This window comes from Bombyx mandarina, chromosome 09 (assembly GCF_030267445.1).
Source record: "Bombyx mandarina strain Sakado chromosome 09, ASM3026744v2".
Classification (NCBI taxonomy): domain Eukaryota; kingdom Metazoa; phylum Arthropoda; class Insecta; order Lepidoptera; family Bombycidae; genus Bombyx; species Bombyx mandarina.
Genome location: NC_143216.1, coordinates 6,223,682 through 6,239,121, shown reverse-complemented (window position 1 = coordinate 6,239,121; position 15,440 = coordinate 6,223,682). Strand labels below are relative to the sequence as shown.

The window sequence follows — 15,440 nt, the reverse complement described above, 5'->3', positions numbered from 1 at the left end:
AACCTATAGACCACTGTAATATCGAGTATCAACGTCATAAAAGACCCCATGCAAGTAATCGAATGGCAATATGATTGACCTATAATGGGACGATATCTTATTACTAAGTGACCTAAATCGTAGTAGGGATCTATTAACGAGTCACAGACAATTCCCAACTATAACAAAAAATGTATTTCCTTTACCAAGCATTTAATATATTACTATCATATAAATTCATTCGTAACGTATTTTTTTTAGCTCATATTACGTTTATATATGTATTATTATATTTCTACTTCAACTATAAGGTAAAAACATATATAAGTATCCATTGAAATTAAACATTTGATGTTTTTCAGACTGTAAATTTTTTGGTCTCGACATAGCTGGTCTCTTCGAAAACATTTCTACTTTAATTTCTGCCACATAGATGCGTAGATAGATCAGGATGACGGTACGTACCGAGGTTATAATACAAACATTTTACGGACAGACTACTATCATTTGACATTGACCGACCTTAATAAACGTAAATAGGACAAGAAAAGTTTGTCATCATAGTTGGAAGAGTTGAAATGTGGTTTCAAAATATTATTATAAAATTTTTTTTTAAAGCTACTGACGCAAATCTATAGACAATATGTTACCGAAAAAGGATTATTTCTCGAAAACTGTATCTTGTAGTTAATTTTCGTTTAGTTCCTCTTTTTTGTACAAACTCAAATTACTAGGAAAATTTATAGATTGGTTTACACTTTGAGAACTGGTGAAGCACATAAATAACCATTAATGACCTATTTAAAAGTAATATTTAAAAATTTTATATGAAGCTGTATGTACCGTAATTCTAAAAATAAATATTTTGTGCAGAAAATAAATAAGAAATGCAATAATACCCTATAAAGTATATATGATATATATTATATGAAAATGTATTGCCACGTACACTGTCTGTTTATTTTTACAAAATAACACCTTTGTGACTGAATCCTTTTTATTTACAAGGGAAATATCTTAGCCTGAAAATTAATAGTAGTGATAAATAGGTGTAGAACTGGTTAACATTACGTTCGCGGCCTAATGGAATAAGTGAACAAATTGTATGCGCGAAATTCTGGAATTCCTTGCACACGTACTTAATATTGTCTTATTTAATTAATTATAAGTACGTATTCATTGGCATTTAAACTGCGCAATTCTTTGAAGGTGCCGACCATAAAATATTTTTTATTTGCCATCGATTGCCGTTTATTTAATGTAAATATTTTTCGTTCATTAGTGAAGCCGTATACTCGTTACCAACTTAAAGATTATGTTTATGAAAGTAAACATGATGATTCTCTACCACATATAGCATCCAACAAATTTTACAAAAAAAAAAACTTTTACGCTTTGACTCATTTCGTCATTTAAAAAAAATCGCTGGAAATTTTTCGAGACCGACATTTTTTGCAAATTTAACATTACTCTATTTTTTCTTTTTTTTTATTGCTTAGTTGAGTGGACGAGCTCACAGCCCACCTGGTGTTAAGTGGTAACTGGAGCCCATAGACATCTACAACGTAAATGCGCCACGCACCTTGAGATATAAGTTCTAAGATCTCAGTACAGTTACAATGGCTGCCCCACCCTTCAAACCGAAACGTATTACTGCTTCACGGCTGAAATAGGCAGGGAGGGTACCTAACCGTGCGGACTCACAAGAGGTCCTACCACCAGTAATTACGCAATTTATAATTTTGTGGGTTTGATTTTTATTACACGATGTTATTCCTTCACCGTGGAAGTCAATCGTGAACGTTTGTTAAGTACGTATTTCATTCGAAAAATTGGTACCCGCCTGCGGGATTTGAACACCGGTGCATCGCTACATACGAATGCACCGGACGTCTTATCCTTTAGGCCACGACGACTTCTATTACCACTATTAACTGTGTTATAGTGCTGTTTTCGTACTATATATGTAATTGATAGTATTTATCTACAACATCGTACATTCCTTCATGAACATTCCATTACACAGCGGGCTATGATTGCCTTACGAATAGTTTCATATTTTGAACTGAATGACTTACTATGGAAAAAAAAGTTCACATACCTATACTAAATCAATCGAGTTGTAATGATTTAATTACTATTACAAATACTTTATTCAAAACAAATTAAATAATTTATCCATTATTATAATATATTTACTCAAATAATACCATATGAAATAACATACATATAAAATAGTTTACCAGTTAGTTGTTTTTACGTTAACACAAAGCAACAATGACAACGCAAGATACTCAATGCCTTCGACACCAACTTTTATGGTGGTCATATATTCACCGAAATTGACATCGAAATTGAAAAGAATCCATCATTCATCCATTAGTCACAGAGTCAAAATATTTGTTGACAAAGCCTGCGTAATTGCAGTGCTACAATCGGCACACTCGCTACGAAGCTACCGTAACGCCCGCAATTTGTTCCCATTGTTCCTCGAGCGTAATGTTTACATCGACAATTGTCATTCTGCACTCCAGGAGATGTTTTCAAAACAGCGTATGCTTCATCAGAACTGTTGTGTTCAAGGAAATCTTAAAAGCCGTAACGGGCCATGACGTCCTCTGTAGGTACGTCTTCGTATATAATTCAAAATCTACTTTAAAACGAAGGGAACTTTTGTGGCGGGTATCGTCTATCTATGTTATAGTAGCATTTTCTTAATTTATTTGATATCTAAAATTTGTAAATGATGCAACTATAATTTTTAAATAAATTACTTACCTGTGTCATTAGACGATCAGCGCCAGTGCCTTCGTCGTCCCTAAAGTCTATATCCGGATTATAATTAGGCACTAAGTCTTTAAATCTCTCGTCATCTCTGGTGATGCGGCCCTCGGGAGGACCACTGGCGGTGTTCTTATTTTCGCTAACATTCGGATCGTGCTGGCCAAAGACAAGGGGGGTGATGCGGCGCGGTCCGTGGCGACGGTTGAAACCGCGGCCCGGGCCGCATGCCGCCGCCGCACCCAACCACAGAAGCACCAGCGAGAGCCTCATCTCGCAGACATCACTCCACACGCGCTCGACGCACGACCACCGCGCGCCGCGACTTGAGCGACACTGAGAGCAACTGCCACAACCCGACTCAACTGCACGTCCACCACCGAGCCTGAACTTGCATCCCTTGCTTGCCGCCCGACACCCATGAGCAAGCATTCCCACCACCGTTAATCTCCCACTTCACTTATAACTCGTTACCCACAGCACATTAAGCGATGACGCGCTCCCTGGGGAAATCCTATTAACCTAACGCGGACGCAATACAATATACATAATCAACTACCCTAGTTTGTGTCAAGCACGTTTATCTCATTCACGAAATGACACATTTTATGTATTTGAGGTATATAAGTAAAAAATTGAGATTTACATATGAATGTGCTTAAGATATTATAAGCCATTTTCATTTCAATTTTACTAAATGATAAAAAACCCTACTGTTATCTTTAGATGACAAAATTCCAAAACAATTTACAGAGCACCTGCATTTTGAAATCGGTAGATTGATGCACAGATTGAAAAAGAAGAATGTATCTAATATTAATGTTATAAATTGTCAAACACAATCAATCTTGTTAATTAATCAATTCAGTAACGTAGAATGTAGTTGGCGATAAACCCCCAATAGGCACTAACTGTTCAAACATTATGCAAAATAAACATAAATTTAACATAAGCGTATAAAAGCAGAATCATCTTGAATTGATGTGTATTTTTTTTATTATAGGCTTGTTATCTGTATTCGTTTGAATAATTTAGAAATCACGTGTTCTTAGTGCTTATGTGTTCTGAGCATGTATTTAAATATTAGAATGTGTTTAAGTTTGTATGTTATTTATTTATGAAATACACCTACCGTGATTTTCTCTGCATCACCTTTGATTGACTTATAGAGATTACCGTATGTATACATAAGGTCAAGAATTTATAAAATACATAAAGTGTACTAAATAAATAAACTAAACATGATATTAAAAGTTTTTATTGGGCGCTATCGGTACATAGTCAAGAGAGTCGGTGATCAGAAATAATCATGAATAATAATATTAAAATTATTATTTTCATAATTTTATTGATATTAATAAAATTATAATGCACTATTTTAACGTACACTCATACCCACACGTAAATTACATAATAAGGATTTAAAGAATTTGACAACTGGAAGTACCTACCCGTTTAAAAAATTATAAAAATAATTATTACCCCCTATGTAATATGGAAATAAATACACGTGACATAGAGTTTGTTTTTCTAAAGTAATGTTTAATATTTAAAACGAAAGATTTATTTATGATGATTATTAGAATGGAAATTAACATTAATAAATTCAATTTGATGAAATGTCCATGCGCTTTGTTCTGTGTCATTTCTTTGAATTAGTTGAATAAATTTTACCGCAAACAAAACAATACCACGTGAATGCCGCCACCTAACTGAGATATAAATAAGTAGAATGATGATACCCTACCCTTGCAGGATCACAATATGCCCTACGACCAGTGACTTTTTGTAAAATTACATATTAAGAGACTTTCGAAATGTGGCCTAGTGAGGCAACACTTACAAATTTCCATAACACAGAAAACATATTTCGGGCTTTCTATAAAACAACGGCGCATCTACATAACAAATTGCACAGCGGTCACTGCGTACTATACAACACATCGTATAAACAGCTCATAACTCGTACATACATGAGTCTTGTGCAAGTATTTTCCTTTTAATATTACGGCTGCCTTTTATGATAGCTTTGTGAAAAAAAATCCTATCACAATATGGGCTGTCGACGTAATACTTTTGAGTGTTTCTAAACAACTAATTTAGGTATTTATAATACAACAAACACTTTCACATAAGCTATAACTATATTTAGAAATTCTTATAGCTGAAATAGTTTAAAATGATTATTTATCATCAGAAAACCAATTTTATAATTCAACGGCCGTAGAGAGAAATAGTTTGTGTGAGAGTATCTCACCTTAATTGTTTTTATTCAACATATTGAAAAGTATGTGAAACGTGAAAAATTGTTAATATGAATGTAATTACTGGTGGTACTTTTACTGGTGGTAGAACCTCTTGTGAGTCCGCGCGGGTGGGGACCACCACCCTGCCTATTTCTGCCGTGAAACAGTAATGCGTTTCGGTTTGAAGGGTGGGGCAGCCGTTGTAACTATACTTGAGACCTTAGAACGTATATCTCAAGGTGGGTGGCGCATTTACGTCCTAGATGTCTATGGGCTCCAGTAACCACTTAACACCAGGTGGGCTGTGAGCTCGTCCACCCATCTAAGCAATAAAAAAAAAAAGATTAATACGAATTGAAACTATAAAAGTTATTACCTACACGATTAATAACTAATTATGACTTAACTCATAATTTCTACAGGTATACCTATGTACATATTTCAAGAGAAACTCGAATTATCATTGGCACTTTCTTATCTGTTAGTCAGAAGGGATTCATGTGAATCGACCAAGGTAAGGCAAGTTTAACAAAAGGGTGCGAACGCAACGTGCTCGAACTAAACGCATAAAGCTTTGCAATCCTCTGCACCTGATAAGACGCGATAACTCACTTCCGTGTTTATTTTGGAACAAGTTGTGAAGTTTCACATTCGGTTTTTTAACGATCGGTGTATTTTTATGGCTATAGAAGGTAAGTAGAGCCTATTGCTGTTTCCGTTGCTCATGGCCAACTCCAACCCTACGAGCTAAGCCAACGACGGTCTATTACTAAGTACAAAATTATATGTCCTACTGGTGGTAGGTCATCTTGAGAGTCCGCGCGAGTAGGTACCACCACCCTGCTTATTTCTGCCGTGAAGCAGTAATGCGTTTCGGTTTGAAGGGTGGGGCAGCCGTTGTAACTATACCTGAGACCTTAGAACTTATGTCTCAAGGCGGGTGGCGCATTTACGTTGTAGATGTCTATGGGCTCCGGTAGCCACTTAACACCAGGTGGGCTGTGAGTTCGTCCATCCATCTAAGATGGGACTTTGTGGGCCCATCACCCAGTTGCAAAACTCGGATATACCCTCCTCTTTTAATTTTATTTTTCCTTGATATTCGCTGGTAGCCTTAGAGGTTATTTCAGCTACGCCTGGACGGGCAGGTGAGCTCCCATGCTCAACCTGAGAGAATTTGCTAATACTAGCCCTAGCAAGAGCAGTGCTTCGCAGAATCTACCACCGGATCGGAATCGCGATCAACTGAGAAGATCCGGAAACTCAGTGGGCCGTGTCTGTCTGTGGGTTAGTTCGCTCGGCGAATTCTTCGTCGTAATCGACTAGTTCGACGAGGACTATCTATGTAGTTAGCCTGTGCGCCTCTATCTTTTCATATACTTATTACAGAGTATCGGAATATATAATCTAAAATATGTAGGTAGACATGTATGAATCGTTGTATGAGTTTCATTAATTGAGTTATGTAAACGTTCATCCTAACTACGATACTATTTTTAGACGAAGTTTGGAAGATGCGGTCTCTCAACTGTGTTTTAATAACGGTTTTACTGCCTTGCAATAAGAAGCACATTCATCTTTCGCGGCAGATATAAGCAGGAAGGTGGTACATAGCAGGGCCAACCCATAATACCAAATGTAAGTACTTATATAATGCGAGGGTGTACATTGGTACGTAGGTAAACATTTCTTGCTTCAAAATAATTGTGACTACAGCCTTCACTTCATTTTTCGATAAATCAATAAGAAATATTCATTGTTGCGTTCATACATTCTTCGACAAAATCTTCGCATAGGTTAGTGTTTTTGAAACTACCTGGACCTAATTAGGTAATGAATGAAACGTCGTAGAAGACAATGGGAAATAATAATTTAGCGGTTATCGTCACAATGCTTACACTCATCGGCGCCACTGGCGATAGTACAGACAGACCGACACAATACAGTCGTTCAAATACAATGAACTAACCCAATAAAGCAGAGTTTATAGATACCCAACTTACTCATAACTTATGTCGTTCATAGATTCATTCTTATTTCAACAGTACATAGATATGCATATCCAGCGTAACTTGAGTAAAACTACATTCGATGGCCTTTTTTATTGTCGTTGCTGGTAGATGAACAAGCGGCCTACCTGATGGTAAGTATTCACCGTCGCTTCTGGACATCGGAGCCGCAGAAATACCAAGGTTACATCCAAACCGCTGCCTACTGTTGAAGGCTCTCCTTGAACCTCGTATAGTTCATTTCATAGCATTCGGGAAACATCGCATATGGGAGTTTATTGCAAAGACAGAAGGTACGTGGCAAATAAGATCTGTAGAAATACCCTGTGGCATTTAGAAACACTCTCTCCCCGGAAACAGAAACAGTGTTTTTGGTTCATTTATTTTTAGAATAAAGTGAACATATTAATAGAAAATAAACGTATTTTAAACCTTTATTCCTGTTTGAGGGGTAGCTTTTTTTTCTATTACCTATTCGCTGGTAGCCTAAGAGGCTAAGCTCTAGGGCTCAACTTGAGAGAATTTGCCAACACCAACCCTAGCAAGCGCAGTCCTTCGCAGAATCTATCACCGGATTGGAATCGCAACTTACTGAGAAGATCCGGCGAGAAATTCAGTGGGCTTGAAGGATAGCATTGTTAATCCTATACACCTAAGATCCCACCGGTCAAGGTAGGTGAAGGCATCCTCGTAGATAGTAGTGTAAGTGGTCTAGGTTTACTCATCCATTACTATTAATAACTAAAGTGGAACTACGTAATACATATAATAAACTACTTCATAAATTACCCCTACGTAATTTGTTTTTTACATTCACTAAATCCACTATTCACTTAACTTCATGTACAAGGCTCAAAAGTTCCATTAGTACATGTTCTCACCAGTAAAATATTTCTTCTTCTGTTCCTAATTTGTATTTTTGTTTGATAAAAATCCTTAGTTTTAAAATATTTAAAATAAGTAGGCCAATTACCAACAACCCTCTGAAGCAGCCAAAACAAACTGTAGTTAGCTAGGATTGAGTGTCGCGGCAGCACTTGGGCTCTCACATCCCTTTGCTTGAAAACAAATATTATTTTCGACAAAGGACCGTCCCGAGGTGTCGGCGTAGGCTAATGGAGAAGAGTGCTGGACCAATACCTGACGTGTGTGTAGTGTTTTAAACTGTTTGCTCTTCCATAAAGCTCTTGAGTTCGTGCTTACAGATACGGATGCCTTGTCGCCCGACGCCGAGTTTCAAGTGAGATATCTACCCGGACGAGTAAACAACGATCCCCGGCCAGTTAATGTAATCACAGGATAACTTAAGTATTTTAGAGAGAAATTGATCCTTTAAAGTGACGTACCTATTTAAACGTACGTCGAGTTTTGTTTGGAATATAGGGACGAAAATGGTAGTATATATTCGGAAAACTCTCGAAAAAGCTTAGGATAAAGTTAATAGAGCATCCCAACAAATAGGTTTCTCTATCTCGCTTGGTTTGATAGCGAAGGAATCATGTTTTCCGATTTAATGAGCACGAGAGCCGTTAATTCAGTTCACTTGAAGCTGTACTTTTATGTTTCAGGATGTTTTAATGCAAGATGTAGTAAAGGTTCTTTACGTTATCATGTCTATGGGCTTCGTCCAACTATATAACATTAAGTGGCTTGAGAGTTCGTCCGTTCATCTTTTTTCATAAACAAGGACATGGTTTGAATATCTCCGTCTTTGTTATCTATTGGTTATTTGCCAATTGTAATCATCAAGTAGCAGTATATCAAATCGCTTAAGATATTTTATCGCGTTGAATGATGGGTACCGACCAACTTGATACAGGCTAACTGTAATTCGACGCTATTGATAAAAGACACCATGCATTTGATTTGGTTTCTAGGGCCAAAAGTTTGTCTGTTTATCTATAGTAATAAAAATGCCCTTTTTAAGGAATCGATGTTTGTTTCCTCTAGTAAATGGAAGATATTCAATCGAGAGACCATTTTTCTCATTCTAGGGAATCCCTTAACTTCTTTTGTCGCTTCAACAGGAAGAAACAACAATTGGGCTATTCTAGGCCACGCTGCTATGGTATTCTAATTATTTTAAAAATCAACACACATAATAAAACAGTAGCATCTGTTATCCTTATAAGCATTGGCTTATATTCTATTACTCTTACTTTAGTTACCCCCTTTCTATATTTATTACTTATCATCAATGTACCTACAAGGATAACAGATGCTACTGTTTTATGACGTGTGATGATTTTTAAAATAATTAGAATTATTTTCTTTGTGTCTGTTCGTTTGCTTGTTCGCGCACGTCTCCAGAACTACTTAACGGATTTTTACAGGTAGACAAAGAATAATTTGAAGCGCTGTCACTATCCTTTGTTTACATTTTACCAAAATCAGATGTTGCAAAAAGTTAGTCATTTATATATTTTTGGAATTTATTTTTACACTCTCGAATGTAAGAAACTACATTGCATGTGAATAAGAAAATGTCTTTGTCTGTCTCATACGCTTTCACACCCCACCCAGTGAACCGATTTTGATGATAATTGGATAAAATAGTTGACCCTGGAAATTAATATCCGCTGCTTTTCATTCCACTATTGAACCACCCGTGTTATATACTCGTATAGTGTGGTCCATGCAGACAAAGCTGGGGACACTTGGGGGTGATTTTCGAAAAAAAAACAACAATTTTAGTGCCGAAAAAATATTTGTTGGAAAATGTGCTCCAGGGCCACAATATAATACATAAGTGTTTAGTTTTAGTAAGTTTTTTGTTTGGTTGTGCCTATTGGTTGCCATCGTTTAATTTTTTTACAGCTGTTAGGTATTTGATTAACTTTTTTTCCTATGATTTGTTCGGTTCAGAAGTGCAACTATACCTCGATGTCGGCGAATATAAAAATATTGACCCATAATTTTAATATTTTTTGTAATAGTTTGTAATCAATGTATCGACAATTCCACGTGATTAAACAGCTCTGTAATTGAACACTCTTTCTCTTTTAAATTAGGATTTATAAAAAAAGAGCTTTTTCCAGAAAGACAACGAAGACTATGGTTTCCATCAAAAGCGTATCTTTTCTTAAAGATTATATTTGTTTTTTAATTGTTAAATAATATACATATGTAAAAAATATAATATTTATTTAAAATTATATGTTCTAATTAAAATTAGAGAGTCGCAAAACATTAAAAATTTGGAATCGAACCCACGGCTTCTTCAATCCCACTCAACCCCACAATACCCATCGTATTTAAAAGCACTTTTTAAATGAAACTCATAAAGATACAAGGTGTAAAGAAGTCAAACCAGTTTCGTTCATGCGATGCCCTCTAATTGACAAATTGGAATCTTATTAAAATAAAGTTCAAGTTCCTAACTGAACGGGCGCTACTCAGACGCAGGCAAACGTGTGTGATGTCAGAAAGCCTGCCGATCGGGTGCCGACGAGCGCCGAGTGAACACGATCAAGCCTCAAACAGCGAGAATAAAAAGTCACCAGCATTCGAAGCGCGTGCCTCTATGTGTGTGGTCCACTGCGGAGGTCCTCCTTAATTTTTGATTTATTTAAATCAGATTTTCACTCCGTTTTCATCGATTGAGATCATTTAATTGATTTATAATTGATTTTTTTCAGATTCTACGTTAAATAATTTACACGTTTGATTCAACTTGAATAAGATTATTGATATTCAGACGAAACATCATTCAAATTCTATTTAAGGTGTGCGTACCATTTTCAAAAAGTTCCGAATCGAAATTGTTAGCTATATCGTCTTTGAGTGAGTGAAAATCGCAAACTGAATTAGGGTCGAATTCAGGAAATCTCGGCAAAAGCTCAAAATTATTGGTATCATAAAGATCATCGGAACTAGACTTCCATTTACTGGCAATCATCTGTAAAGGCTCCAAGCATTGTAAGCTTTGTTTAACTCTTAATAGTTCAATATTACACTGATTTTCTACTTCCAAAAGTTTTAGTTTAAAAGCTTTTGTTAACATTTGCTTCCTAATAGCGTTTTTCTTTTCCGTTTGAGCTATATTTAGTGTGTGTTGATATCTTTGAAGTTGTTTCTCATACTCGTTGATATTAACTCCATAGTTCATTTTATTGTCGATACACGTACTATAGATGTTTTTTGATAATTCTAGATCATCCAGTTCTTGATTATTAGAAGTCAAAGAAAATGTGGGACTGTTATTGGAAATGGATTCAAAATGAGCAGGGGAAACTTTAAGTGCATTTTGTTTCTCCTTTTCCTCTTTCAATTCTAATTTCAATGATTCTATTATATCTCTGCATTGCGCTATCCTTTCCTTGAGTTTCACTTCACTGTCATCGATCAATTGTGGAGTAACATCATTTCCACACTCATTATTATGGTCTTTGACATTCATTTTATTATCATGATATTTTTCATCAAGTTTAGGTTGCTCGTTATTATCTATAGATTTTGAAGATGTTGATTCGCTGTCACTTGCTGCTAAATCAATCGTATTCATAGTACACTAATTTTATATTCTAATACACGATATGATGCTAAAAAGACTTTATGAAATGGATGCAAAAACGAAACTGGACATAAGAACAAAATATTTTGAAAAACTACACAGAATGTCAATTTTAACAGGTGCTTGAAATTCTTATTCGAATGTTTTTTTTTTTTTTTTTTTTTATTTTTTTTATGATTGAAAGTTTACTGGTGGCCCGAAGGCCTTTCCAGTTTCACCAGGACAGGTGGGCGAGCAAAGGCTCAGCCAAGAGGGGTGGGATTTGCTAACAACTGCCCGAGCGCCTCCGAAGGAGACCTAACAACTCAAGAGCAATTGTTTCGCGAATGAATCTACTACCGGATCGGAATCGCGACCCGCTGAGAAGATCCGGCGAGAAACTCAGCGGGCTGATGCATGGGTTAGGTTGCACGTCGACCTCTTTGTCGAGTTCGACGAGTACGGTTACCGGGGTCCCTAAGCCTGCCCCTAGTATTAGAGCTGAAGGCATCTAATGCAAAGGTTATTGGATCTGATGGATCCGTAAGGACGTGTCTAGGGCGTCGACGGTGACTGGCTCCTGCATGATCAGGATTCGGAGAGTAGTCAGCGGCGGCAACGATAAGGCGATTATCATGACGCATAGCCTTATCGAAGTATCGTTCCGACGCTGACTTCATGTATTTCCGAATTGATTCGAGGCCCAGGTCGTCGTGTAGGTCAACGTTCCTCACGAACCACGGAGCGCCGACAGCTAACCTGCAAAAGCGGGATTGTAGGGATTGGAGGGTGTCTATGTGTGTGCGGGCTGCGTGAGCGAACACCACACTCGCGTAAGTCATGACGGGCCTTATGCAAGTTTTGTAAAGTGTCACCTTGTTCCGAAGGGACATTTTACTCCGCTTACAGATCATGGGGTAGAGTCTACCGAGAATAAACGCGGCACGGTCACGGACTGATTTTATATGCGGGCGGAATGTCATCGATGCATCCAGGGTAACGCCCAGGTACTTGACCTTCCTGGCCCAGGGTATGGGTTGTCTAAAGAGAGTAATCGGGGGTGTGAGATTCCTCCTCCTAATCCGGGAGGAAATCCGTGTGGAGCTTCCCCTCTGAAATAGCACCGCAGTACTTTTCGCTGGGTTGATGTCTATGCGCCATTTTCGGAACCACTGTCCTAGGGCTAGGGCTGCGCTCTGAAGCTTCTTCGCGATTAGGGACTTATTTCTACTAGAATAGTAAACAGTCGTGTCGTCGGCGAATAAAGCTAAATGGGTCGGCGGCGACCGGGGAATATCGTTGACGAATAAGCTAAATAGGAGGGGTGAGAGGACAGAGCCTTGCGGGACTCCAGCTGTGAGAGGTCGTGGGGAGGAGCGGGTTCCCTCGACTCGATATCGAAAAGAGCGGTTCGACAAGAAGTCCCGTATGATGAGCACGAGACTATCCGGCACGCCCATGTTGAATAGTTTGAAAATCAAACCATTGTGCCAGACTTTGTCGAACGCTTTTGCGACGTCGAAGAAGAGAGCTCCCGTGTATAACGGTTTTGGTCGATTAAGCCCCACAAGAATGTGCTCCGTGAGGCGGTGCACCTGTTGAACGCATGAATGATTTGTACGGAATCCGAATTGTTCATCGATGAGAATGCCCTTGGATGAGACGAAATCTCTGAGGCGCTTGTAGAGCAGACGCTCATACAGTTTGCCTAGAGACATGAGGAGGCTAATCGGGCGGTAGCTCGTCGGATGATTTTTTGGTTTACCGGGTTTATGTATGCCGATAACGTCCGCTTCTTTCCACACCGCGGGAAAGATACAGTTCGCCATAGCGGCATTGAAAATAGATGCCAACATCACGATGAGTTGGACGGGTAGAAGTTTAATAACGCGGTTAGATATACCGTCGGAACCGGGAGCCTTGCGAGGACGTAGGTCTTTGATCAAGTCTTTAACTTCCATCGGGGTGATATTCGAATGTATCGATTTATATAACCTCATTGGTACTAATTGATATTTTCTTGTAACTTATGATTTTATTTAAAGGGACAAATTAACTCACGGCTCATCTGATTTTAGGTTGGTGGCCTATAGACCTCACACATTTGCTACTTACCATCTGACAAGAGGTCGAAGTCTCAGTTCTATTCTAGCTGTGGACATCACGCTATTTAATTCAAAATGCATAATTACTTGGCAGCAAAAATAGGCAGAATAGTATTTGGATTTTTTAAAGTAGCAGAATTGCAGGTCGACGGCTCTTTTGTTCTGTTGAAAGGATTGTTTGTGGCCGAAGGCTTTCCAACTTTTTACTTTTCACTTTCACCAATTGCTTGCAATTGGAAGTGTGACTACTCCATCAATGACCACATCTGCTCCGTGCATTCAGGTTCGAAAAACAGAACAGTCGTTATTGGTAATAATTTATTTTAATCATTTTATTATTTCACCAACAATGTGACGAATACGGATTTTTACAATACCAAAAAACTTAGTGTAATAATGTCAACTCGGTTTTAGGCATAAATGAAAATCCAATTAATTAAATTTCGGTACATTGCTACTGTCTTCTTTTTTTTTATTGCTTAGATGGATGGACGAGCTCACAGCCCACCTGATGTTAAGTGGTTACTGGAACCCATAGACATCTACAACGTAAATGCGCCACCCACCTCGAGATATAAGTTCTAAGGTCTCAGTATAGTTACAACGGCTACCCCACCCTTCGAAACGAAACGCATTACTGCTTCACGGCGGAAATAGGCGGGGTGGTGGTACCTACCCGTGTGGACTCCCAAGAGGTCCTACCACCAGTAATTACGCAAATTATAATTTTGTGGGTTTCATTTTTATTACACGATGTTATTCCTTCACCGTGGAAGTCAATCGTTAACATTTGTTGAGTACGTATTTCATTAGAAAAATTGGTACCCGCCTGCGGGATTCGATCACCGGTGCATCGCTTCGTACGAATGCACCGGACGTCTTATCCTTTAGGCCACGACGACTTCACGACTGTCTTGCACTTCACGTTTCAATTATTTCAAGGTGGGTGACAACATTCATTCCATCTTTGATTTCTGTGTGCTTAGTGCGAATTTTTAACGTTCTCTACATGAAAAAGTTAACTCAAATTGGTAGGTATAGAGTTGGAACGTTGGCCTAAGTTTGCCGCTAGGGGCGCTGTTCCAACTGCATTACTTTTACACTATCGAGAACGTTAAAAAACTTACACTAAGCACACAGTAAACACTTGACACCGCGTGGCCTTAATCACCCATGCGTGGAATGTAAAACGTTTGGTGACGAATTTCACGCTGTAAGGCATAACAGATATTTTATGACACCAAAGAATTTTCAATTTTGGCATTTGAGATTTGTTTTTAAGTAGTATTCGTGTCCATTATCCTGATGATCTCCGGATTGCGACTTTGACTATCTTTTTTTATTGCTTTCTTGGGTGGACGAGCTCATGGTCCACCTGATATTAAGTGGTTAACGGAGCCCATTGACATATACAAAGTAAATGCCACCACCAACTTGAGATAGGAGTTCTAAAGCCTCAGTTTTTATAGTACAACGGTTGCCCTGCCCTACCCTTCAAACCGAAACGCATTACTGCTTCACGGCAGAAATAGGCAGGGCGCGGTACCTACCCATGCGAATTCATAACCCTCAAATTCTAGTACTCAACTATTATTTTAGAGTAGGGTATTTTGCAAACCGTACATTTTATAACTTTAAGCCATTTGTTTGCATCTTTTTATCTTTTTCGCATCGCATCCATAGGGATCCATAGCAGTGACACTCTTGACAAAAGCCCCGCGGCCACCTTAAGCGAGGGAACTAGGTACCCGAAAGATGAGCAAATCATCTGGCCCACACCTCCCGTGCGTAGCACCGAGACTAATCCGCGCTCGGTTGACACTTAAAT

At 38.2% G+C, this 15,440-nt stretch overlaps 2 protein-coding genes across 2 annotated transcripts in view; both read right to left on the bottom strand.

Annotated features, from left to right (window-relative positions):
- Positions 1–3,192, bottom strand: part of hh (hedgehog signaling protein) — a 53,400-nt gene extending 50,208 nt beyond the window's left edge. Inside the window, exon 1 of the mRNA XM_028180574.2 lies at positions 2,758–3,192. Coding sequence (XP_028036375.2) covers positions 2,758–3,192 — 435 coding nt within the window. The remainder of the gene's footprint in view (positions 1–2,757) is intronic.
- A 7,053-nt stretch (positions 3,193–10,245) lies between these two features.
- Positions 10,246–11,519, bottom strand: LOC114247585 (uncharacterized). The gene has a single exon (XM_028180581.2). It carries the CDS (start codon positions 11,517–11,519, stop codon positions 10,725–10,727), a length of 795 nt encoding a protein of 264 aa, XP_028036382.2. The 3' UTR covers positions 10,246–10,724.
- Positions 11,520–15,440: the final 3,921 nt, after the last annotated feature.